This window comes from Sander lucioperca, chromosome 22 (assembly GCF_008315115.2).
Source record: "Sander lucioperca isolate FBNREF2018 chromosome 22, SLUC_FBN_1.2, whole genome shotgun sequence".
NCBI classification, from domain to species: domain Eukaryota; kingdom Metazoa; phylum Chordata; class Actinopteri; order Perciformes; family Percidae; genus Sander; species Sander lucioperca.
The window spans coordinates 9,991,657-10,019,319 of NC_050194.1; the positions used below are offsets into that span (position 1 = coordinate 9,991,657).

Below are 27,663 nucleotides of genomic sequence, written 5' to 3' on the forward strand. Positions count from 1 at the left end.
TAACCAATGGGCCATTCTGCTGCATAGGTACTTTTACTTGTGATAATTGAAGTACATTTCACAGTGCTAATACTAATATGTACCTATACTTTTTTACAGTATTTTTACACTGTGGTATTGCTAATTTTACTGGTGTTTTGTTGGTGTCGAGTGGTATCGGTCTTCTCATGGTAAGCAAGCAAATAAGCCTATTTTCAAAACTATTCCTTTAAGTATCTGAATACTACCTTCCCGACTGATAAAAAGAGAGGGCCGGCAGTATTACATGCAATCATAAATCCCAGTTTATCATTGTTCAGAAAAACACAAGATTCACAGCTATTTAAATATGAGCCACCAGTCTCAGCTAAATCTTATATTCTATTTCAAGAAAACCTTAATCACTCTGCAATAACTGAAAAACATCAACAAGGGCTTTGTTGAAATTGACTGAGAACTCACCTGTCCAGAGAGCTCCCTTCCAGGGTCTGGGTCATACCTGAGGGGGGGAGGGACTGTGGAGCTGTATATCCTCCATCATAAGCATCACAAACATACTGTCCCCGCTTACCCCAGGACCTGTATTAAACCCTGATCCGCTGAATGCAAACTGATCCTCTGCAGATCACACATACAGCGATCCATAAGGGGATTTCCCAATATCCAGGCCAGCAGTACCTTGCCACACTCGCTGTTACGCAAAGAGAGGATGATCACAACATGTCCAGACTCCGTGTAACATCCCTGTCCGGCTCAGTGAGCTCCTGGTTAATCAAAAGTCAGAGGAAAGCCGGCGTTGATTTCCCCGGTCAGACGGGAATCAGATCTCTACACCGTGATGTAAAGAGGACTTCCAGTCTTCCAAACAGCTAGAATTGCTCATTCAACACTCTAATGAGCGGGAGGATTTTACATTTTCTGACCCTGTGTCACCCCCAGCACGCAACTAAAAGTTCCCATACGCCTGTGTGTGTGTGTGTGTGTGTGTGTGTGTGTGTGTGTGTGTGTGTGTGTGTGTGTGTGTGTGTGAGAATGTGTCAGTGTCTGGCAGGCCTCCCAGTATCCCTCCTCAAGAGTTTTTGCATAAAAGGATGTGACCAACTGGGCAAAAAAGACAGCAGCTCTGGTCCTTGTCGAACTAAATAACCCTCCCCCCCCTCCATTCAGAGCCCCAAAGATCACTTTCAATGTGACCCTTCACTCTCTTTCTCTGGCTTGTTTTGCAGGAGTGCACCAGTTCCACACCAGCACTCCACAGGAAATGGGAGATTAGAAGGAGGGAGAGAAAAAAGATGGGACATCATACACATTAGGAGGGAGGAGAGACAGAGGGAGGGCACTGAGACATGCCTGGACATGACAGACACACACACACACACACACACACACACACACACACACACACACACACACACACACACACACACACACACACACACACACACAAGTACCACAAAGGTTTACCTTGAACCCCACCTTGCTTTGCACAGCGATATATTCGTGTCAGCAGTTTAAAAAAAAGTCCAATGGAGCATGTGAACCTTACTTTAAACACCTATCATTAGGAGCATCAGCGTGACTGAGACAAATGATTAACTCTGTGGTCTGATCTGTCAAAATGAATGGCTCCTCAACATGAAAAGCTTTTTTTCTGTTTTCCGCCAGATCAACAAACATCAGGGTGTCCTCCTTAGTTTCCCTACAAGCCAAAAGTTTGCAGCAAATCACCCTCTGACATGCACTTTGTTTGAAGAGTAAAGATTTATGTGCACTCTTTTGAGGAGGTAATTCCTCTATCCTCCTATGTAAACACACACACACACACACACACACACACACACACACACACACACACACACACACACACACACACACACACACACACACACACACACACACACACACACACACACACACACACACAAACTTTCTCTGAATCCCATTAATTCTCTCATGAACATCAAACGCATTAGTTCAGTTTCTCGCATACACACATATAAAGGCTAGTAGAACCTCGGCATGATAAAGTTAAGACATTAAGACACTCCTTTGAAGACAGTGTCTCTAGGTTTTAGTCTTGGCTCCCGTGTTCCAACATTTACATTGAATTAAAGGCTTTGATGTGGCCCACATGCTGTGTTAGGCACATAGATAGTGCGTATGAGTAATTGTGTTATTTTGTCTGCCTCAAACCATGTGGTCCTGTGCGCCACCTGGACTGATACTGATACACTGTGTGTGTGAAAGAGCTTACTGTATGTGTCATAGTCTGTGTTCAAAGCGTCACATCTGTGGCACAAAGAGACTACAACAGGCTAAAGGGACTTTGTGCAAAACTCAGTCAGTATAGACATTAAGGGGAAAAGAAATTGTAAAGAAAACTGTATTTTTAAACAGTTTAAGGTGTATTTACTTTTCCTCAACCTGCCTTGGGGGCAGCAGAAACAAGCCGTAAACATTGACATATTGACATATAACCTTCTAAGTCAAAATGGCAGACTTAAACTGTTGATTATTTACACATCAAGCAGATATGAAGCACATTCAGAATTGATTTGGAGTCATGTTTCTGGCTACTTGATGAAATTGAAGTCCAATATTCCAATAAGTCCAATACATTTTAATCTCCACCAAATACTTGGCTCTTTAGCTGCTCAAGTGCTCAATCTAGAGAGAAATGTACACAGGCCGTATTCAAAAACGGTGCCTTTAAACGAGCCATCATGACTTCCGTACGGTTGTGATGCCACAACTATACTATACTGTATATTAGAGCTGGGTGATATGGAGAAAATCAAATATCACAATATTTTTGACGAAATATATCGATATCGCAGTGATATTGTAGGGTTGACTATTGGTGCGTACACAAAATATTAACACAATGATATTTTTGATAAATAATCATCAGTAATGTGGATATAATGACTAAGTGGTTAAAAGCAAATAACAGAACAGCTTAAACAGTGGTAAGTTCAGAAAATGATATCACTTTACTGTAATGCAGCCTCTAAAACCAGGAAAAGACAACACTTGTGTCATATTACAATATCCAAAATGTAAGAACATTTTAGATGATATCAAGCCTCATATATCAATGTTGATATAATATCGATATAGCCCAGCCCTACTATATATATAGGTAGAAAGTGCTGCTACAGTGGCGTTACAGTCATTCCCTGGCTGCAATGACGGTGCAGAGACTCCGAGAGCGCAGAGTGGAAGACCCAGAAAAGCTGATTAATCAAAGCAGACTGGGCTTTTCGGCAGGGGGGCTTTAAATAGGCGCTAAAACTGAGCGTTTTAGACAGAGGGTAAGTACAGATATATTTAAGACAGACAATATGAGAAAAATAATGTTGCTTTAACATTAAAGTATATAAACATGTTCTAGTTGAAACCCATAATACAAGTATGAATCTCACAATAATCACAATGTGTCCGCTTGTATAAAAATGTTGCTTATAGCTGCTTTAAAGTTGGGCCATATTTCCAGTTGAAAATGTGGTCAGTTAAATGCCACCACACAACCAAAAAAAGCCCAGAGATGTGAGCTTGTATACATTTACTTTAGCTGTTTTGGCCAGTGCTTAAGTACATTTTATTCTCTTTTACGTTTTTGGGTGTTTTTCCTTACATATTGTAGGTGCATCTTGATGGCTGGAATATATTTATTTTATTACCATAACATCCAGTTTTCCCCTTTAACTTCCCCTTAAGTAGCTTTAAGGTTGGAAAAATCCTCTTAGTCCACTCTGTCCGACAGCATTATATAAATTGTCTCATTTGACCTCTTCATTGAAGCGGTATTTAGTGTACTGAAACATGCAAAGTGAAGACTAGTGCACCATTCCATCCATATCACATATTTGATATTTTTGAAAACTTCTGGCTCGTCACTAGAATTTAAAATAAAGTGCTGTGGGTTAAAAATGACTGGCCCAACCGGTGGTTGAAGAATTTGTGACAGCTCCAGGTTAGGCCAAAAATAATTTTAACAACATACTGTTTCAACTAGAAACATCAGTACCAAAACAGAAAACCTTCAAACTGTTATCAGCTCCCTGCTCCACCTCTCCTGTACCTGATTATCTGTTTGGGTATAGATGAACGCCGTCGGGTCAGTATTTTGGGGACGCAGGACCGCCTTCGGATGGTTGACACCCTCCTGGGCCCCCTCTTGCCCTTTGGGGGAACTGTGTTGACCCGCTCAAAGCGCACCCTTTTCTCACTTTACGCACAGTGCAGCATGTGGAGAAGAGGACAGGGAGGCAGTAGGGGAAAGCCAAAAGATGAAGGAAGAAGAAAGCAAAATCAAAGAAAAAGGACAGGAGAGAAGAAAAGAGAGCAAGATTAATTTGTGTTAAATCAGAAAGGAGGCTGCAGCTTAAAATTGTTTTGTTAAAGATTTATAAGTGGAGAAGAATTATTAAGATTAGAAAGTATATGACAGGCTGAAGTCATAGGGAATTAGCAGCTGGAGGAAATCAGCAGAGAGGAATGAAGAGAGCCTCTTATGAATATATGTGTGTGTGTGTGTGTGTGTGTGTGTGTGTGTGTGTGTGTGTGTGTGTGTGTGCGTGCGTGTGTGTATTTGTGCGTGCATGTCTTACCTCTTGATGGACTGTGTAAAGGAGGGCAATCTCTCCAGAGGAGGTCTGAGGTAGTTGTTGGAAGTTTCCAAGGCAGCGATGCGTGTCTGGGGGTTTTCACCTGGCATGCTGACACTGCGCAGGCGTTTTACTGGCTGCAACACACACACACACACACACACACACACACACACACACACACACACACACACACACACACACACACACACAAACACACACACACGCACAGATGATGCCCTCTGTGCCAAGTTATGTAAAAGTCTGAGAAAAAGAAAAGCTTTTTGTCAAAACTGAGAATGCTTTCATGTTTACAAAGTTTTAGTTACACACCAAATTTTACAATTCCAAGAATTCAAGATTATGCATTGCTTCTGTTGGACTCCCTCCAGATTGTTCAGACTTGGTTTGAAAGACACACCAAATTGTTGGAAATGTTAAGACAGTGGACGGCCAATTACTTCATGTCCTGTGATAAGGTCCAGGAATTTTGGACTGGGATACATGTTAACCTATGTCAGATTGCAGGGAAACAGGTTCCATTCAGCCCAAGATTATTTGTTCTGGGAGATGGGTTAATCCTAAGCGGGATAGATAAGCACATAAAAAGGTGGGTCCAAACTAGTTTAATGATAGCCAGATTGTTTTAAGAGGATGGAGGAATGAAGGGGTGCCATCAATCCAAGAGTGGGCTTGTGAAATGGCTAGGGAAAAGAAAAGATGTATTTTCTTTTTCTTTTTTTTTTCACCTGGGTGAGTGTGTCGTCCGGCGTCAGCTGTATGGTTGGGATGTCCAGTTTTAGCCATGGTGGCTTTTTCCTCTGCAGGCTGCTGTTCCTGCTGGCGGGCTCATCCATGCTCGCTAGCTCCCCCTATGCCTGCCAGCTGGACAACACAAACAGAGGAAAATGTCAGAATACATTTCACAGAGACATGATGGGCAAAATGATTCCAACCATCAAAAGCCAAACAACTGACCAGCTTGAGTAATTACAGACACTGGACAGAGTGAGCAACAGTAATCCCCGTCGCTCCACGTTGTTGGCTCAGACAGATCAGCGTGGAGGCAAAATGCCCAAATAAACAAACTGCTTGAATCCAAACGTTTAAAGGTACAAGTCTGCCAGCCGCCCTCGGCATCTTTTCCAAATAACCTGCATAACAAGGCAGAGTGACTGGTAAAACTAACTGCTCTGACATGACAACAGGAACGAAGCAGTCACATCAGTATGAGCTGCCATGTACCCACAGCTGGTGTTTCACAGTATGAGCCAATGGGTAAATAAAATGTGGATTGAGCCAAATGTGCTGTGACTCAATAAAAAGAATGTCTTTAATAATTAAAAATTCACAAAGATGCTCTTGTTTTGAAAAAGTCGATCATTTCACAATGTGGAAATTAAATAATAAATATAATTTAATTTAATTTAATATCAATCCAGGTGGAATTAATACATTTAAAAAGCACCAGCGCTGCATTGACATGTGTTTGGTCTAACTCAACAATGACAAGTCCTGTCTGCTCTTGATTCATGTTGAATAATCTCACAGAGACGATCAGCATGTCTGACTCTACTCGCCTTTTTTGGTTTTCCATTACGAAAAAAAGTCCCTGGTTCCTGCCAACAGGTACTTTTTTTTTAGTATCACCTCCGTCGAGGTTCCAAGCGAGCTGAGCCGATACCAAAAGGATCACGTGAAAACCTGCAGACTACTGATTGGTCGGACAGAATCATCACTAATCACTGCGTCATCATTGCTAGCGACAGACGGGGGTGTCCTGAACAAACCCGCCATTTTTAAATAGTTTAGCCAGCTGTGTTTTTTTTTTGTGCTGCCTCCAGCTTCTTTTGAAACAAAATTTGTCTTCTGGCAACAGCCACATGCCGAGAATCAAAAACAACACACCTTCCACGTTCTGTGTGTGTGTGTGTCGCATTAGCTCACGGCAGTTTCCTGCGGCGTTGCTATGTCGACCAGCCACGCTCGCCTCAGGCATGAGGCGGTACTAAATCTGCAATGGAGGATGGGGCACCACGGCCGAGTCGAGCCGAGTAGAGTAGAGTAGAGTAGAGGAGGTACCATGTAATGCAAAAACACCTTTTGACAGCCTAGTTTAAAAATGTTCTGCTCCAGGTGAGGCTCGAACTCACAACCTCAGCATCACTCTGCAGGTTACTGTCTTATATGTACCGCGCGCTGACCAATTGCGCCACTGGAGCCTGCAGAAAGTGACTAATTAGGGGTAGGGCTGCACAATGGGAGGAAAAAATGCGTTATGCGATAACATTGTTGAATATCGCGATACCGATGTTACTTGTGGAAAAATTTAAAAAATATTAGAGTGTAGTCAGTTCTGCGTTTCTGCTGCTTTCAGTATTTTGCTTAAATACAACAAATTGCTTGTTGAATTTAAAACAAATGAATTAATATTCTTTTATTGAACAAATTAAACATTGAATTGAATATAAAAGGCACTAAAAAAGAATGACAGTTACATTTTAAAGTGCAGTTTTCTACTGATATTTTCTTTCAACTAACATAAAAAATCTCTGACTGTCTTTCGCGATACGTCGCAGCCTTTTGCGATGGGTTTATTGCGACAGTTGATATCCCGATGACGATAAAAAAAATGATTTATTGTGCAGCGCTAATTAAAGGTAACTTGTGAAGGGCATCTTTAGCTCCACAAGATGGCATCAGGATTCTCAAAGGTAAGGCTCTCTTCTTACACTCAGACACACACACATACAGTATGTCCTCAATGAACAGACAGGCAGAAGAGGACGGGATACTAGTACTCGCTGATGAGTTTGCTCATATCCTCTTCAGACAGACTATCTACAAGTATAAGTGGTCTGAGTGTAGCGGGCACCTACTAACAGACAAAGATATCCTGATAGATCGAACAAGTGAGCTACACACACAGAGGGAAAGGCCAGAATAATCGGCCAAAGCCTCCACTCATCCTGTTGTTTACTGGTTAATGGGTCTATGGGTAAAGGAAAGCATTTGGAGAGAGAAAGGGGTTTTCCTGCTCAACCATTTCAGTGGAAGTATAAACGCGCCATCTCTTCATCTCTGTAACAGCCAGCGAGCAGACCAGTGCAAATGAGGCAGTTTGCAGTGACATCTTTTAATATGAAGTGTCAACACAAACAATAATCATTTCTTTTCCCATGGGGTTATGCATTTGACTGTAAAGCTGCTGAGCTGGTCAGGTGAAGCACAAACTCAAAACCTCAGCACGTTTCTGCTTCTTACTGGTGCCACATAGCAACAGTAGCACTTCATCATGCACCGAATAACTCCTTGCCTAATTGTATTATGTGCTGAGGCTTTGGAATTCACCAGCACAAAAAAAACCTCTCTTTTGATGACCAACACCAAGTCAAATTGATACCTCTCCGTTCTCACGCGGCACACAATGCTGCTTACAAAGATCATGGGGGCACATTTACCACTTGGAATTCATGGTAAATTTTGAAACAATGGGTCATTGACTTTACTCAGATTCTAGATACATAAGCCTGAGTCACAAGGCAAAGTGTCGCCATGGACACTGAACTTGAACCTGTGCTCGTCTGGTGGGAGGGGTTTCGGACAGAGAAGGAATAGATGCAGGAGGAGGGCTGTACTTTCCCAATCTGGTGGTTGTTTAGCCTTTTCCCGAAAACGGCATAGCCCAGCTTTAATAGACCAATTGTTTGTTCTCTAAAAGGTAATTGCTCCAAGTGAGGCTCAAACTCACAGCCTCGGCATCAAGAAAAAAACACAAAGCTAATGGTGGCACATTTAGCACTTGGAATTCATGGTGATTTTTATAACAATGGATCATTGACTTTAGCCAGAGTCTATACACAGAAGCCTGCGTCACAAGGCAGAGTGATACCAACAATATTGAACTTGCCCAATTTAACTCCATACAATAGATGATTTGTGCCTATTGATCCTCCAGTCGTTCCATAAGTGCATAAAGCACCCAGGGGCTTTATCCTGAATGGTCAATGTTTTTCCTTTTATTTATTCATTAAAGCAAGGGGTACAGTTTGGTCTTCCTCAACAATGACAACGTTGGATTCTAATTCATTCTCATGTCTGAGTATCTCCTGGGATTGACAGCCCAGGTTAAAACTTCACTGCTCCAGGTGAGGCTCGAACTCACAACCTCGGCATCACTCCGCAGGTTACTGTCTTATAAGTACCGCGCGCTGACCGATTGCGCCACTGGAGCCTCTGCAAAGCAGCAGATTTAGTGGTCTCTTTTGGAGGGCAGTCATGCATCTTTAGCACCACAAGATGGCGTTAGGATTCTCAAAGGTAAGGCTCTCTTCTTACACTCAGACACCACTCACACACACATACAGTATGTCCTCAATGAACAGAGACAGACAGAAGAAAAAAGGGATGCTAGTACTCGCTGGTGAGTTTCCTCACATCCTTCTATGTAGGGTCTATGGGTAAAGGAAAGCATTTGGAGAGAGAAAGGGGTTTTCCTGCTTAACCATTTCAGTGGAAGTATAAACTAGACATCTCTGTGAAAGCCAGCGAGCAGACCAGTGCAAATGAGGCAGTTTGCAGAGACATCTTTTAAGGGATGCTGTGATAGCACTTTTTTTTAAGATCAAGCACAAGTACAACTACTTACATTTGGGTACTTGCCGATATGAGTACCGATACGAGTACTTAATAATCCCTCTGGGGTCCGAGGGTGTTTTCAGACACACAGATGATTTTGTCCTCTGATATTGTTTGTCAATTAGAACAAAGCAGTATTTTCAAAGTGCCATGCCTTTATTTCTATTCAAAGCTCAGTGCCTGGGCCTAGACATGTCCCCAGGCTAGTGTCAATCAAATAAATCATATAATTCCTAATATCAAAATACTGAGTGAAGTTTAGAAAGAATGAGGAACGCAAAGTCCGATGACGTCATTCACGTGCATATTAAGTACCCATGTAGATTTACCGATCCAGTGGAGAGGATGGTGTGTTTACGCCAGCAGCGAAGTTCACGAGATTTTGTCCAAAATGTAAAGACTTGCGGCAAATTATAACAGTTAAAACAGTTAGACTACACACCGAGAGCTTTCGTTTGTGAAAAAAAAGAGCTATTTACAGAGTAGCACTGTGGTTGTTAAAACAGCACTGTGTAGAAACTGCATGCAGACGGACCAGAATGGAAATATCACTTTCTTCATGTTTATGCCCGTTAAGCTGATGCGAGACATTGGGCTAACACCGCTACTCCAAATATCAGTGGTGAAGTTTACGGGCAAAAGGCTGCTGATGTGCTTTGTTCACAAAGCAGCTTAGGAAACACGGTTTCTGTGATGTGGTGACGGCTGGGAATCTCTCGGCTCCAGTACACCGAGGAGACATCGAAACCCAGTATTATTAACGACTGACAATGGCTGGTCGACAAGTGCAATCATGCATTGGGCAAGAGCCTAGTTATTTTTTTACAGCCAAAAATCTCCAAACGGGTGGCAATGCTCCTCTTCCATCGCCTATATCGCCTTGATGGAGAAGTTATTGTCACATTGCTATGAGGTGGTATCGGGTGTGGTAGTATCGGAGTAATTTTATGACTACAAGCACGAGTACATGCTCACGGCATCGGACCGATAATTCATTCTCATGTCTGAGTATCTCCTGGGATTGACAGCCCAGGTTAAAACTTCTCTGCTCCAGGTGAGGATTGAACTCACAACCTGGGCATCACTCTGCTGGTCACTGTCTTATAAGTACCGCGCGCTGACCGATTGCGCCACTGGAGCCTCTGTAAGGGTGTAGATTTAGCAGTCCCTCCAGAAAAACGCGATTATGCGATCACATAATTCAATGCATAATCAGCCAAAGTCCTACTTTTTTAAATTGACGATTTCCGCGAAAAATATGCGGGGCTTGCATGATTTCATAATCCCCGCATTTTCGTTGCAAAAAAGTCACATACATCTTAGCAGAAATTTGAAAAATGTTGCGTTTACTTCACATAAGAGCAGCCATTTTCCCCTGTTGCCATGGGAACGTTATGAAGTGATGTAATTACGCGACGTGAACATCATTGAAAAGCTGCACACCCCGCGATGAAGCCAAGATGAAACCTCAGTTTTTGCAAGTTCCCGCAATTTCATGGCATAAAATTGCATAAACATCCTGCATATTCCATCGCATTTTTTAAGAAAATGTGCCGCATAATCAAGGATTTTTGCCCGCAACAATCACAAAAAAACTCACCACAAGATGGCGTTAGGATTCTCTAAGGTAAGGCTCTCTTCTTACACTCAGACACCACTCACACACACATTCAGTATGTCCTCAATGAACAGAGACAGGCAGGAGAAAAAAGGGATATTAGTACTCTACGCTGATCAGGGTCCATGGGTAAAGGAAAGCATTTGGAGAGAGAAAGGGGTTTTCCTGCTCAACCATTTCAGTGGAAGTATAAACGAGCCATCTCTACAAGAGTACATGCGCACGGCGTCGGACCGATACCCGAAACTGGCATTGGTATCGGTGCATACATCTTTTAATATGAAGTGTCAACACAAACAATAATCATTTCTTTTCTCATTGGGTTATGCATTTGACTGTAAAGCTGCTGAGCTGGTCAGGTGAAGCACAAACTCAAAACCTCAGCACCTTTCTGCTTCTTACTGGTGCCACATAGTAACAACAGCACTTTATCATGCACCGAATAACTCTTCACCTAATTGTATTACAGTTTTTGCAGATTGCTTACACACTGAAATCAACTATCAAAACCTTACACACACAAGGAGCAAAACATTGGCCCAGATGTGCACTACTATAAGCACAATGTCAGCCTCACACTGTTTGCAAAACAATACACACAGTGATTTGCAAAACACTAAACACACTTGTATACATTAGACACAGAAGTATATCATGATATCACTTCCTTGCCATTCCAAAGCACTGACTGTCAAATTACCACAACTATGAGCCGATCTGTGATTGCTTACAGTTTCTTCTGATTGCTTACAGTTTCTTCTGATTGCTTACAGTTTCTTCTGATTGCTTAAGCACTATTTTGAAAGCAGGGACCGGTTTTTCAGAACAATACACACAATTAGCACAACCACACACAATTAGCAGAACACCTCAGACCCTTTGCAAAATGAAACACTCTTTATAACACTAATTTATAAAAAACATATTTTGTTATATGAAACACACACATTTCATATGACTTAATTCAGTTTGAACCAGTTATACACTGCTGTTGCTAACCTAAAACACTTAAAAAAAAAAAAAAAAAGATCTGAAAACAAACTGAAAATACAGTACAGAAAATACTAGACTTACCTGCTGCATTTTGATAGTGCTTAAACCTGATTGGTGTGTCTACAATTAAGCAATCATGTGTTTGGTCACCTGATGGCTGTGTTTCACAGATCGGCTCATAGTTGTGGCAATTTGACAGTCAGTGCTTTGGAATTGCAAGGAAGTGACATCATGATATACTTCTGTGTCTAATGTATAAAAGTGTCTTTAGTGTTTTGCGAACAGTGTGAGGCTGACATTGTGCTTATAGTGGTGCACATCTGGGCCAATGTTTTGCCCTTTAGTGTAAGGTTTTGATAATTGTGTAATACTTTAGATTTCACTGTGTAAGCAATCGGCAAAAACTGTAATTGTAGACACACCAATCAGATTTAAGCATTATAAAAATGCAGCAGGTTTTTTTTTGTACTGTAATTGTAACCTGTACTGGATACAGCATATTATGTTTGTCTGTTGCTGAGCTAAGTGTTATGCACACTACTGTAGTACTGTAGCACGAAAACTGGGACATGTTGTTGTGATTCTCCATGTGTGTAGTGTTTGGTGAGCTTATTGTATATTTGCACTTTCTTCATTTACAGTACTCTAATCACTAAGAAGTAGAATTGCTAAAAGTGTTTTAGGTTAGCAACAGCAGTGTGTAACTGGTTCAAACTGAATTAAGTAACAAAATATGTTTTTTTTTATAAATTAGTGTATAGTTTTGTGTTAGAGTGTTTCATTTTGCAAAGGCTCAGAGGTGTTCTGCTGATTGGGTGTGTGGTTGTGCTAATTGTGTGTATTGTTCTGAAAAACCGGTCCCTGCTTTCCAAATAGTGCTTAAGCAATCAGAAAAAAACTGTAAGTGCTGAGGCTTTGGAATTCAGCAACACAATCTTTTTTTTTAATTTTTAATTTGTCATAACCAACAAAAAGTCCAATTGACCGTTGCCTCTCTGTTCTCACGCGGCACACAATGCTGCTTACAAAGATCATGGGGGCACTCTTACCAATTTTACAGTGGAAGTGCTTTTGTGAGCAGGGCTGTTTTTACTGTAACGTAACCAGTAAGCTCACAAAATGTTAATAGTTAACTAATGAAAGGTTTCTTGGTTTCAAAAGTAGCACTCGGTTACCACTGTAAGCTAGTTAGCTAGGCATGCTAACATTTGAAGCTTACGTTCAAGAGCACATCACTGCATTACATTAGACTGAAATGGTATAGGTATCTGCATCCCTGGGACTATTTTGAGGCCAATAACAATACAGTATCAATATTACAATATATCGGCCAATACTCATTTGTTATTCATTTTAACACGTATCATAAAGAAACATTTTCCGATGCCTTAAACTTGGTTATTAATGGGTTGTGACAGTGTTTCTAAATGACCTCAAATATTTCTGGTACTTGTTATTTGTTTTATCTGTACTACAGTTTCCTCTTAATAATCAGCTAACATTTACATGGATACCAATATACCTGCAATAAGCTAAACTTGGCTGACACACAATTATTATCATAATGTTTCCTATGTGCTTCAAATTGCCCCCCGTGGACATATACATAAAGTCTTTTGAATTAAAGTGAATTGGCTTTCAATTTAGGCTACAAGACAAATAATGAACAAAGTAATTCATTCAGTAAATGATTTCTCTTGAAGGCAAAGTAGGTATCATTAACCAGGCAAAAGGAATAATGGTCTACCTCTATTAAAGGCCTGTAGAAGTGGATAAAGGCTTTCATTGGTTACAGCATGTCTGCTTCTCTCTATCATCCATCTATAAACTTGGTCTTTTCCAAAAATGTATTACCCTCATTCACTTTACTAAAATGACATTTAGTGTGAAGAAATGTGTCTGTGCTGCAGCTCAGCTTCAGACAACATGAGTAGTTCTTTGGGTTGTAGCTCAGGCCAAGGGGAAGTCATTGAGCAGGAATGGAGCGACTATTACTGGATAATAGGACATCTGCATGGGGCTCTGGAGAGACGTAATGAGCGGCCACCAACCAGGAGCTGCTTTACATCGCAGCTGTGAATCATTCTGTCATTCATTGCTGGGAGTGAAATTACTGGCTGCCACTCTCTTTCCATAAAGCCATCAGCCGAACAATAATCTCCTCCATCATACGTGGTGCTGGAGTCGATATACAAACTTCTGGCCAAAGCCGAGTCTAACGAGCTGAAAGATATTCAACACCGGCAGCTGGATCACTTCTTCATACATACTGGCTCGGACAGAACGGAATGTGCTTCCAAATGTCCACACACACACACACACACACACACACACACACACACACACAGAATAACAGTTGCACTACATTATTAAGGGACAAATCCCCCTTTGGTTACTCTCATTTGTCAAATGCAATCAGTTTGGGTGCCTATTTTGCACTAAATTATATCATTTTCTATTCTGGTGTATCAGTTCTCACGCAAATGGCTTTGTCTATTTAGCTAGTGAGCTCCTACATTTCCCAGAAAGCGGTGCACAATGCCTACAGAACAGGTGTGAACTTGTGGCTCTCAGCGAAAGGTAGGTGTTGGGACAAATCAAAAGTGTGATAACTCAGCTATATATGGGAGTAGTGGCACACAGCAAGAGCACATGTTTCCATGCAGCTTAACAAAGATGTCAAACACATCATGGCTTGTTCCTGACATACTGATCTACTGAGGTTACTAGGGGTGTGGACGTTTGTATTTTTGTCTCCTACAATTTGACACTGAATTTAAAATTAGAGTCTCATACTGAATCGCTTTATTTTTACAGTAGACAAAATCTTTTTAGCTTCCTGCAGTTCATCACTTTCTATATAAAACAGGTGTAGGTCCCCAATATAGGCAATATTGTCCTGAAATGTCTTGACAACTGTTGGATGGATTGCCATGAAATTTGGTACAGGCATTCATGTTCCCAATAGGATGAATCCTAATAATTTTGTTGATCCTTTACATTTTTCCTCTATTGTCATCATCATTACCTCCGCCAAAGCGGTTATGTTTTCGGCTGGGGTTGTCTAATGGTTTGGCTGTCTGTCAGCAGTATTACGGAAAAACTACTAGCCTAATTTTCATGAAACATGGTGTAAAGGGTGTAGCATGGGATAAGGAATAACCTTTTAGCGCAAATCTGAATCACGGGGTGGATACGCTAATTATTTTTCACTTTTGTTAACATTGCGAGATGAGGTGTCGGAATAATCGTAAAGATAAGTTCCGAATGGAATAATTCACACTGCATTTACATTGTGAGATGAGGCATGCCTTGGCGAAGGTCTGCGCTCTCCCAGTGCCATTCTAGTTGTCCAATATCTTTGACCAGTTATCTGACAAAATTAAAGACATTCCCATGAGCCTCAGCTGTACTTTGTGTTTAGTGCTGATTATCAAAACTAAACTAAGATGGTAAACATTGGAAAATATTATACCTACATAAAAAGGAATATGCACAGTAACTTTAAACTCTGATCCCTGATCTAAACAAATACTTTTTAATGAGACATTTGTAGCATACATTTGTTCATACACTGTATATATTGTTTAAATACACACACGTAGACCAGCCCTAAAGGCAGGTTACAGAAAGTTGACTTTGATTCCTTTTGCCTCTCAGTTCCCCTTGTCAGTGTGTGTGTGTGTGTGTGTGTGTGTGTGTGTGTATGTGTGTGTGTATGTGTGTTTTGGTCTATGTGGTAGCCAGTGTGTTCTCTTACGGTCACAGAGGATAAACACACCCCTGCAAATAGAAACCTTGCTCAGAGCAATCTATAACCACATCCTTTGCTCATTCTGCAGTGACGATACTCAATGTGTGTTTGCGTGTGTGCACGCTGAAAGAAGCGCAGACTGACATGTACTTACAAAATAAAGCATGATGCACATGCAAACCCGCACACACGCTCACATGCATGCAGTATAGACAGCAAACACTCACTTGACAGCCTTTGCTCCAGCTTCACACGTCTCGGTTCACACGGTTTTTGCAATTCTCCATAAAGAAGAGATGCTGCGTGGTCCAAAAATCAATCTTTCTTCATCTTTTTTCCAACATCCGACATTTGTTATTCCATGACCTCTCTTTTTTTTTCCTCTCTAGTTGGGTTTTCATGGCAGACAGATTAAGGGCTGTAATCCCTGTGCTGTACACCACACGATATCGCTCCTTCTGTCAGTCCACAGAGGCTCATGCCGACCCCTAATTGGACGCCTATATCGCAGTGATGGTGTCATCAGCACCCAGCAGGAAGTTATTCATCTTCAAAGCGAAAGAAGTGAAAGTCATCACAAAATCGTCAACTGCTGGGCTTTAACATCAGGAAAAAATGTCGTTTTGGATTCTACTTAGGTTGAGATTGATCAGCCAAGGATCACACCACTATTATCTTATGAAAGATAAGATATCTCTTGAAAAATATCACAGGAAATGTGGACTTTCTAGCGCAGCGCTGAAGCCCTGACGTGCCTATAGGGGACTGTGGCAGAACAGCGGCGTAATTGGATCCTTTTTACATAGGGTGACATTTCCTGACATGCCGAGACAGAATGAAACAAGAGCATTCGCTTGGCAACCAAGCAAGACTTGTCCTGACACCCCTCTCCGACTCCGGTCTTTGAGGCCGAGGCACCCAGTTATTGTGGCATGGAAACTCGCTGTGACTGCATGTCAATAAGCTTTAATATTCAGTAGATAGATGAATGGATCTTTATGTTAAGCAGTCCAAAACCTAGTCTCTGCTCTGTCTCCTTTCATTCTCTAAAGCTCCCTCCCTCCCCCTCTTTCTTTCTTCTGTCTCTTTCTGTCTTCTCTTGTTTCTGCTCCTTCTTGCAAACTGGAGTTTTTTTGTTTTGTTTTGTTGCTTAACATTTAATGTACTGCCAAAATGATGGTTTGACAAATCGCTGCGATTCAACTGGAATTAATTGAATAATAATACCAAAATTACATACTTTGTACTGTGGGAAAGCCTGACAAAACAACATGTTGATGAAACAGATTTTTTAGGTTGGCTGAGGCTGGTTTCATTGCAGCTTTTACTAAATGCTCCGTCTTAAACTATTTCGTCATTTAGTAAGTTTGCCACTGAGCAACAACCGCTGCAAAAATCTGTTCACTTCTGAAAAGCTAATCTTGGCCCTATATGAGCCAAAGTTAGTCAGAATAACCATGGTTACTTCATTTGTGCATGCTCTGTTAAAAAAAGCCAGGTATCTGCTGAATTTGAGGTCCAAACAAATATTTATTGTCATTTGGCAGGTAAATAGTATATTGAGGGAAGAGTTGTGCTCTTTTCTCTGCTCTTCAAGATGAAGGTGCTATAAAACGGACTGCAGTAGATTAATGCTCAGACAGTCCAGGTAGGTGTGAACTTTATTACGCTGCATCGCTCTGCTCTAATAGGCACTTACAACCTGCCCAACAGCACCGCTGGGTCCAATTTAACCTAGTTAATTTTCGGGACAGTGCTTTCAGGCTTTGTGGTCATGGGAACTGACCGACTGCAGCCCTAAGAAAATTGCCTGCTCCAGGTGAAAGCTGAAGTCTTGAAAGCTTTACAGTGGTAAGCACGCTGCATGTAGCATGCACCAAAGTATTTAAAAGGAAAAAAAATGTGAGGCAAGCTTTCAGACATGTGACTTGCTGGCTTTTTAGGAGATGGTTTAAGAGATGGTTTGTATGATCCTCTTAAATATGAATTCATTACTTCCTGTGGACAGAGAAACGACCATATTTTACACCAGAAACTGAGCAGGGCATAAAGAAATAAATCTAAAGCTTCTGATTTGGAAAAAATGATCCTACAATACCCTGCTTCCGGAAGCTTAAAAAAAAAACTGTACATCTGCATTTTTTTTGTTGGTTTCCTGTGATGTAACAAAGCAGAAGTAGATCTCATAGATTAACAGTGAGTTCCGCGGTGCGCTTTTATTCTCCACCCCCGACCATAGGACCACGTATGCTCTGGGCTCTCATCTGCGCCAGATGTTACAGTCGTAACACAGTAGGTCCTTTCGTTTCTGTTCGCAGAGTCCTGCAAACACTAATGAATGATTAAACATCTGCCCCAACAGGTCAGTTATGGAAATCATCATCTCAGAGAGAAAAACAATAAATGATAAATGGCATTGACAAAGAAAAATTCGACTTTGACTTCTTGACTTCGAGGCTTTCACACTATCATCCTGTTCATTGTATCACCAACTGTTTCCTTTGATCACACCAGGATGGGTTTGGGGAACAGTATAAGGGAATGAATGAAGCTTAACTCCACTGCAAATTCCTTCATATGATAAACAAAAAAATAGCCACCGACTGTAGGGGTGGGAATCTCTTGGCACCTCACGATTCGATTGGATTCCGATTCAGAGGCCAACGATTTCTTTTTATTTTTTTTATTTTGTAGTCATTCCATGCTTAAGCCTTAAACATGCTTGTGAAAGTCACCTTCTCTCCCTTTAATCTTCCATGTCAGAGGCTCAGTCATGTTTAAAGGTGGACAATTGGCTTCTTAAAACAGGAAACATGTCAGATGTAATGTGATAAAGTAGATGAACAGCCTATATGTGTTTTGCCTAATTATTTAATGTGTGTCTTATTAGAGCATGTGTATATATACAAAATGTAATTTTTTTCTTCCTTTTGGCCATTTTTGTGTGTTTTTTTTTTTTCTACACTCTTGCCTAAACTCTAAGTTGTTGTCCATTATCCCATCCTCTTTCAGTCACTCTGTTTTCTGATTTGTACTTGTCTGGAGACAGTAACTTTTAAATAAAAATCAACACTTTTTTTTTTTTTTTTTTAATCGGTTACTAACTTATCTGCATCGAGCATCGAATCGTTCTAGAGAGAATCGCGATGCATCCAAGAATCGATTATTTTTCCCACCCCTAACCGACTGTAGATGATAAAACACTGGCTGCTAAAACATCCATCTGTAGTTTAAAGGGTTTGACAGACTCACACTGGGGGGGGGGGGGGCCCTAATGACTTGAAGCCATCTGTCTAAAAGACTGCTTTGATTGTCTTGTGTTGTCTGTCATTCATCTCGTTACTGCAAATTACACGAGAATGAGCGATTCATTAGTCAGACAGCCGCTGGGCTGCTACGACTCGAATCACATCGGTGTGCAGGAATTCTTGACACGTGTCCCACCCACTTTGACACACATACTTTACAAAACCACACACACACACACACACACACACACACACACACACACACACAGGAAGTAGCTACTTAAAGCTACTGTATATGTAGCATTTGCATAATGTCAACAAATCTTCAAATCTGACATTTATATATTTCTGTACAAGCCAGTATCTTTGTCGCAGCTTCTTAAAATGAAGACCCCTCTTACTTCCTGTCACATAAAGGCCTTTGAAACCTTGTATGCCCTCCCGGTTACCTGGTTTTCTCATTCACTGTACTAAAGTGTCTTTTCCATCTGTCTTCCAAAACCATTACACCATCTGCCATTGTGAGAAACTCTCAAAAGCTTTGAATCCATTTTAAGTAGAAAACAAGTGCCCTCACCCTGTTTCTGTAAAGCAATCTCCTTCTGTGCCATAAAACGGTAGAAATTCAAACGTGATCTTGTGGCATTGTAGGAGATCCAAGTCAATTCATCGGCGGTCATTTGTCATGGTTTACTGATGTTTAGATGCTACATGGAAGCATACGAAAAAGCTGCAAGCTAACAAGAGTAAAATGCCGTCTGCTATGTCACAATAGGTCAGAGTGTGGTACCTCGGTTGAGTTCAAGCTTCCCTTGACAGCCATCAGTTATTTACCCTGCAACATAATGTGATGATGAGTAGTTGTGCAAGTTGATAACTTCTCTCTGCTTTCTTGCTAAAGTACTAGAATTAAAATGCGCTGAGATTAGCTCAGCGGTTAGTTGCAAAATATGTTGCTTTTTTTGAATTTGGGTGAACTGCATTTGAAGCTTAAATGCTTAAGAAAGATGATTTTTCTCCTCTGGTAGAATGTCCTTTGGCCTTAATAAATAAGGGAACAGCATAAAAAGCTGCTTAACTATACGGAGATAAAACAGTAGCGCAGACAATCAGAGCAGATCAAAGGTCAGGCCTACATTCTTTGTCTGCCTCTAAGCGCAATCATCTCTCTCTTTCTCTTTCTCTCTCTCTCTCTCTCTCTCTCTCTCTCTCTCTACTCTAATACTCAGAATTGTCAAACTTCCACCACTCTCGGTTTTACATAATCTAAATTAGCTCTGTGGCCGATCATCGATTCCTCATGTGCTGCAACCTGTGTCCAACCTGCCTTACTGTGTGCCACAGTAGGTAGGAAATACCTCACATTCCTGTAAGGTACCTTGCATCCCATTTCACTGTGTTCACTCCTGCCTGCTGCAGCATGACAGACACGAGAACCGTGATCGTGGAGGTCAGGCTGGTTGTAAAACAGTATAGCCCCTGAATCTATCCCCCCCCCCCCCCCCACACACACACACACACACACACACACACGCACTTTATTATCTATGGCTTATTTATCCAGCGTACAATGTCAGTGACTTCATCTCATGAATGTTAGAGACCTGCTTACTTTGGTTCCTATGTGGCCAAGTGTGTGTTGTTCAGGTTGTATATGAAGCCATACAGTGGCGTAATGTATGGGTCCATCTGCGACACTTGCCATTGAATAATGAATGATGAAAAGTATATGAAATATTTACACCATGAGGAACAAATCACACATAAACTGTAAGCAAACTGTACCATATATATATATATATATATATATAGGGTTGTCAATCGATAATTTTAATCTAATTAATTACATACTCTGTGATTAATTAATCGAAATTAATCGCATACATAATTAACGGTGCCTGAACCGATACTTTTTAAGAAAGTAAAAAAAGAAAAGAAAAAAGAAGGGTACTAAACAACAGTCGGTGACATTAAAGAACGGCTTGTTTATTGCTAAGGCCATATGGTCAAAATTAAATGATTTAATAATAATGTATAACAATAACTTATTTCACTAGTAAATTGCTGTTGAACGACAAAACCAACCGCCAGATGGGAAAAGGACATTTACAATAACATCAAATGCACCACGACGCTGTAGTTTACCAGTTTCATTGAACGCACCGTCTGTGTTTTTCCGACAACAGCAGCTGCAGATTGTTACATCCCGGTGTCGGAATCCTCTACAGTGAAATACAGACAAACTTTACACCGTTTAGCGTTAGCTGTCAGCATTGTAACCGTGTTTAATCCAGCTACTAGATAGCGGTAGGCTAACGTTAGCTGCTGTCGAGTGTAGTGTTAACTAGCGTCACATGCAACGGTGTTTGTGTTGCCTGTAACGTCTGTTTCAGAGCATCAGAGATAAGTGCAGACATATAAGTGACACCAGATTTCGGTAGCCAGGGTTGGCAGGAAGAAGATTAAGTAAATGTTCCAATTAATGATCCAGGCAGCACATTCTCATCTCCCTCCTTAATTTTACAGTCCTAGAACGGCTCCAGGTCAAACGTCAATATGGAATGGATTAATCTGCGTTATTATTATTTATTTTTTTTAATGCGTTATTTTGACAGCCCTAATAACATAATAATATATATATATATATATTTGCAAAATATAGATTTGCAAACAGCTGCCTAAGAAAAGCCAATGCATAATTCAGTCAGATAATCTGGTTCAAAACACAGCAGCTTAAACACATTCAAACGGGCAGCGGTGAAATGTTAGAGACCGTAGGATTGCAGTTTGAGTACTTGTAAATAAAGCTTTTTCATTCACCTCCCTAGGTAAAAACATCTCCAATCTGAGAATTGTGAATTCAAATGGAAGTTTGCAGATACATTTTATTTTTTCCCTCCCCGTTTTATTCCATTCAAGCAGTAGTTTAAATGCCAAATAATTGACAGTCCCAGTGCATTATCTGGAGTAAACAGGACAAGTCTCGGGGACAGATGTCTCAAAACCTCATCACATATAAAACTGAATGTATGTGCATGGCTAGATACAGATAAGAGAGAGAAGCTGTGGTGAGTCAATGATTGATTAGTCCACTGACAGGAAATTAATTGGCAACTATTTTGTTAATAGATCATTTTCAAGCATAAAATGCCAAGCATTTCATGCTTCCAAAATGTGAAAATGTACTGCTTTTCCTTGTCTTAGGTTATAAATATATAAGTTGAATACCTTTTGGTATGTTGGTCGGACAATACAAGACATTTTCATAATTTTCTAATGTTTTAAAGACCAAACGATTAATCGAGAAAATAATCGGCAGATTAACCGATAATGAAAATAATCGTTAGTTGTATGCTTTTTAAAATTTGGGTGAACTGAATTCAAAGCTTAAATGCTTAAGAAAGATGATTTTTCTCCTCTGGTAGAATGTCCTTTGGCCTTAATAAATAAGGGAACAGCATAAAAAGCTGCTTAACTATACGGAGATAAAACAGTAGCGCAGACAATCAGAGCAGATCAAAGGTCAGGCCTACATTCTTTGTCTGCCTCTAAGCGCAATCATCTCTCTCTCTCTCTCTCTCTCTCTCTCTCTCTCTCTCTCTCTACTCTAATACTCAGCTCTGCCAGCAGGAGAGATATAATTGGCAACTTGAAACCAGGGCAAAAGCAGAAAAAGTTCAAATCCTCGGCTAAACGTCCACCACACCCTGTTTTGCATAATCCAAAAGTCTCAGGTCTTGCTTACAGTGACACATGTCTCACATGAAAGCCATTTTTAAGAGATGATTAAAGGATTGGCATAGGCTCCTGCTCGCAAGTGCTTCCGATACTCTAGATTGACGTGTGGCCCGAGGGAAAGCAGCTTTTGAATCTATAATATTCAAACATTGACTCACTGAACTTCACTTCACGCCCACACATTTCTTACAAAGCAGTCTGCACAGGAAGACAAGAAAGTCAAAGTGTTATGATCTTTGAAGGGCTTGCTATCAAATAAAACCTCAAGGTAACTGCTGCTGGCTTCTGTAGAGATCTTAAGACATCAAAAATGTTGACAGTCAACGCTGGTGACATAAAAAAAAAGTACTCAAAAAGTTCTGTGTGCATGTACGCTATGATTGGAAATGTTCTCCCACAGTGTTAACACGACACTAAAGCTGTGGCCACAAGCCTCAGGCTGCCTCTTTTCTGCAGATGATGGCCTAGGGCTGGGCAGTATATCGACTTTTTAAGGTAACGATATATTTTCAAACGAGATATGGGATGAGACAATAACATTTACATATAGGGGTGCACGATATTGAAAAAATGTGATATTGCGATATCGATAATGAATATTGCGATATCGATATTAATTTCGATAAACATATGTAAAATTACCAAAGTTATGGGAAAACGCATCAAAATAGATTTATAACAAATAAAACAAGTTTTCTTACAACACAAGGTTTATTTCAACTGACAGTCATATTGGACTGGTCCAACATGTGTCTACAGAACAGGACATGTTTTACTGCTTGGACAGTATAAAATAAATAAATAAAGAGCATGTCTATAGAACAGGAAATGTTGTACTGGTTGTATATACACGACTACAGTATAAAAAACAATGCAATGCACATCTGTTGGCTTAAAACCAAAGTATTTCCAAGCTACCGAGGAGGAGGCATTACCCTACAGTAGGGCTGAACGATTAATTGCATTTGCGATAATATCGCGATATGTTAAAACGCGATTTCCTAATTGCAAAGGCTGCGATTTGGTCACATGACTCGCGAGAGCAAATCAGTCTGCACTCCGCAGAGAAAGCATCAACTAGCACGCTAACGCTACACTGTACCTTGAGCTGATTTCTGTCATTCAAACAACTCTGAGTTGTAGTTTAAAACTTTTACAGCCATTTTAATAAAATGAAGGGTTTTATTCTGGTTCGAGTCCATACGTGCAGTTAATGGATACAGATACGCAGAACTGAAGGCTCGGTTGGCAACTATTAGCTAGCTCTGATTAGTGGTTAGCTCCGTTATAAAGATATGGAGTGGAGGAGCTGCCACTGAGAGGAGTAACAACCAGACTCTGATAAATGACGTTTGGGGAGCTTTCACAGCAGCGTGGCCGCGGTGTTTCAACAGTTTTATTAGTACAGTTAATCCCACGGAAAGAACACCAGCAACTAGCTAACGCAAAGATAGCCTCTCTGAACAAGTGCACACGGCAGCAACTTCACGAGGGGGAGGGGCTGGAGGCAGCTCCTCTCTGTGCACTGTAAAAAAAAATACACTGTTGTGTGTGTGTGTATATACTATATTTTTACTTTTTTAACTGTCTAGTGTGTAATTGTGTGTTGTTCATACTATAAAATGATTTATTGTTTGTCTTTGTTGAATAATACAGAAGACAAAGAGCTTAAAAAATAATCGAATCGCAATCGCAATATTTGGGAAAAAAATCGCAATTAGATTATTTTCAAAAATCGTTCAGCCCTACCCTACAGTCACATTAGCTACAAGAGACAGCTACTATTCATTTTTAATGGGAGTGGCCGTTTGGCCACGAGCGACTGCCAATCAGAGTGAAGTCGAAGAAAATAATTCAAGATGGCGGACAACGCTTCAGGACATCGTATTTATGTATATATCTGGTATGTTTGGCATTTAATCTCATATATTGTGTTACTTTTATCGAGAAATAAATACTTTTAAATCCAAAAACATCGTTCTTGTGACTTAACAATACCTCTGAAGTAACTTTTAAGACGTGGTTTAAGGTAGCACCGGAGAATTTCTGTTTACTGTTGCCAAGCAACCAGGGGTAGGCTAGGCACGCCCAGGAGCACCCACAAGCGAGTGAATGTCGCTCTCTTTTGTAGCTAATGTGACTGTAGGGTTACTTTTGGCCTCTAAAGTTTCCTTTCAGTCTCTGTTATTTCGTCGTCTCCCAGAGCAACACTCATTTTCTTACTTTTGTGTTCTTTTTGCTCCACTCTTCGCTCTCTCTTTAGCTCCTTTCTTTTCTTTCGCTTCGTTTTATGGTTCTGCGGAGGCTCCACGCAGCTGATGTTTATACGTGCTCTGGTGTGTGCGTCGAGCATGTGGGTGTGTGTGGGTGTGTGTGGTAGAGCGAAGAAAAGGTGAGAGAGTGACGGCGATTTTCTTCGGAGCGAATAGTGACCCTAGAGTGTTAGTGAGAGAAACTTAAGTGTCTCCTCTGTTCTTTCTGACCACGGTGGAAAATCTGTAGCAGGAAAAGTGAACCCTCTCCTTGATTTCATGTTGTTTATGGGGAAGGAGAACCAGGAAATGAGTCGGGGGAAATACAATGCTACCAAGTGTATTTTTCGAGAGGTGCATCAAAGAGTATAGACGTAACAAGAGGAGAAACTCAATGGAACTGCAGCTCCGCCATCTTGGACTGAATGTAACACAACGTTCTATTGAGTTTCTCCTCTTGTTGCTTCTATACTCTTTGGGTACATGTCGGGCGGGATGCAACGCAAACAAAATATCACGTAATTATCGCAAGACTTTCGGTATAATATCGAGCAACGTGATATCGCGATAACGATATTGAGTCGATATATTGTGCACCCCTATTTACATATATTAAATATATTTTCAAACAGGGAAGGAAACCCTGTCTTTGCATTTTATTTTGAAGACAGTCTATTTTAATAAAAGTGCTTGTGATGGGGCGACCTCTAGCTCACCCAGTAAGAGCGTGCGCCCCATGTCTGAGTCCTTTGCAGCGGCCAGGGTTTGAGTCCGACCTGAGGCCCTTTGCTGCGTGTCATCCCCCATCTCTCTCCCACCTTTCCTGTCTATCCATTTGACACTATCAAATAAAGGGAAAAGCCCCAAAAAAATAATCTTAAAAAAGTGCTTGTGATATCTCACATGTGGCTTTGACTTGACACTGTGCTATGACACTGTGTAGAGGGGAAAAGAGAGATGGGTGTGCAAGAGACACATTTTCTATCTAAATCAAAAACAGCATGGGACAAACATTTGCGCAGTTTCACAGTGTGTGCTTATTGCGTCGTTGAAAAAGCCACGACTATGTGTGTGTATGTGTGTACACGTTTGTGCTTGTTAATTTATACCTCTATGCATGTGGTGAGTGTGTGGGTCTGCGTGCATTTCCATCTGTCTGCTATGCCAAACATCTGCATTAGTTTACCTGTTTCTGCCACTGAGCCGAAGGCTAGATTTAGTTTAGGGGGAAGCTTCAGAGACAACAGTGCAAGTAACCCTGCACCAGGCTGTGTATTAAAACGAGTGAGTGCTGACAGATAATTCAGATACTTTTCTAGACACACGCCTGCAGAGCAATTGTTTTGGCCACATGGAGGGAGCAGACACAAGCTGTTAACACATCGTTGACACGTTATTATGAATCCCACTCGGTTTCTTGGCAAGACCTGCCCGGCGTCCATGCTCGCATGAGGTCCCACAATTTTCTTTGGGTCCTATTCTCTTACCAGTGAGTTATCCTGACCATAACCACTCGAGGTCAACGCCTAACCTCAATCCAATCAGGCTCCTAGGGCGAGTCTTGCCAAAAAACCAAGTGGGATTCATAAAAACACACCGTTGACATTTATCACCCTTTAATTTGATATGCTAAACTTGTTAGCAAATAGTTGTTTATTTACTATACTATAACTCATTGTCAAGTTAAACAGTAAATAATGACTGGCAAGTGGAAACTGCAGGACAATACAACATAAATGACTTGATGGAAAAACTTCTTAAAGAAAAAGCCAGCATTGCCATTCGTCCCTCCAACTGTTCCAACACCTCACGGCACATTTGACGGCCAAAAATGCCAATGGAGAAAGTGAAACGGTTTCTCAGCTACTGTGCCAGGTATAGGACTTGAGAGGATAGAGCAGAATTTTCTAAGAAGAGAGGACGTCTGGTTCCTGTCTAGCCGCTAGAGACTGCAGGATGATGTGATGGAAGATGAGGGAGGAACGAGAGAGAGGACCAGAAACAGGCTCTCTTTCACTCTTTTTGTTTCTGTGTACTATTCAAATTTCTTTGACTGGACTGTAGGACCAGCACTACAACCTCAAAACTTGCTCCGTTCTACAATTGGTCGGAATGAGTGTGATGACGTCAGTCGGCCATTGCCCTTTAAACTGCATTGGACTTAGCAGCACGGGCAGAGTAGGCTACATGCAGATGAATAGAGCACTCATAGCGGTGTGTGTGTGTGTGTGTGTGTGTGTGTGTGTGTGTGTGTGTGTGTGTGTGTGTGTGCGTCTGTCTGCTCCTCTCTGTTGCTCTCTCTTCAAACATAAATGAATTTGTGGAACAAGTAGGCCCTACGTAATTTAGAGGAAAGAAAACAATCACAAACAGCAGTGGCATGAGGCTATTTCTGAAATGAATATAGTGGATGGGCAGGTTTTTAATATTTCATCATGTAAAAATCAGGGGAACTGAAACTCCAGGAGAACAGCAGGGATAGAGGCAGGAACATCAAAACGGTTGTCAAGCAAGGGATGCATATTTGATCATATATCAGAATCAGATCATTTATATCATATATAACATGTGTTCTATATCATTTTATTAGTGTGTTGTCCTGCAAGATTCACTCGCACCTAGCCGAAAAAATTGATGATCGCTGCAACAGCACAATTGCTCAACATGAGCGCCAACAGGAAGTTTGCGGGCAGCGGTTCGGCAGACGGTGAAATATAAATTACTCAAATAACAAAAAGGAATAGGCCTACAAATTATAAAAGGAGTAATCATCTTTAAAATAGAATCGCAAAGGAAACGATGCCATTGGGACTTAAGTTTAAGTTTAACTTTC

General features: G+C 40.9%; 1 protein-coding gene and 3 non-coding genes across 4 annotated transcripts in view; all 4 read right to left on the reverse strand.

Annotated features, from left to right (window-relative positions):
- rhbdf1b (rhomboid 5 homolog 1b (Drosophila)) overlaps positions 1–27,663 on the reverse strand; it is a 53,120-nt gene that overhangs the window by 14,863 nt on the left and 10,594 nt on the right. The window contains exons 2-4 of the mRNA XM_031291299.2: positions 5,339–5,474; positions 4,593–4,726; positions 4,064–4,210 (exon numbers count right to left, since the gene is read on the reverse strand). Coding sequence (XP_031147159.1) covers positions 4,064–4,210; positions 4,593–4,726; positions 5,339–5,446 — 389 coding nt within the window. The 5' untranslated portion in view covers positions 5,447–5,474. The remainder of the gene's footprint in view (positions 1–4,063; positions 4,211–4,592; positions 4,727–5,338; positions 5,475–27,663) is intronic.
- trnay-aua lies at positions 6,718–6,811 on the reverse strand. Its single transcript has 2 exons — positions 6,774–6,811; positions 6,718–6,753 (listed from the first exon to the last, which is right to left on the reverse strand). It is a non-coding gene; the product is annotated as a tRNA-Ile (tRNA).
- trnai-uau lies at positions 8,730–8,823 on the reverse strand. The gene is made up of 2 exons: positions 8,786–8,823; positions 8,730–8,765 (listed from the first exon to the last, which is right to left on the reverse strand). It is a non-coding gene; the product is annotated as a tRNA-Ile (tRNA).
- trnai-uau lies at positions 10,274–10,367 on the reverse strand. Its single transcript has 2 exons — positions 10,330–10,367; positions 10,274–10,309 (listed from the first exon to the last, which is right to left on the reverse strand). It is a non-coding gene; the product is annotated as a tRNA-Ile (tRNA).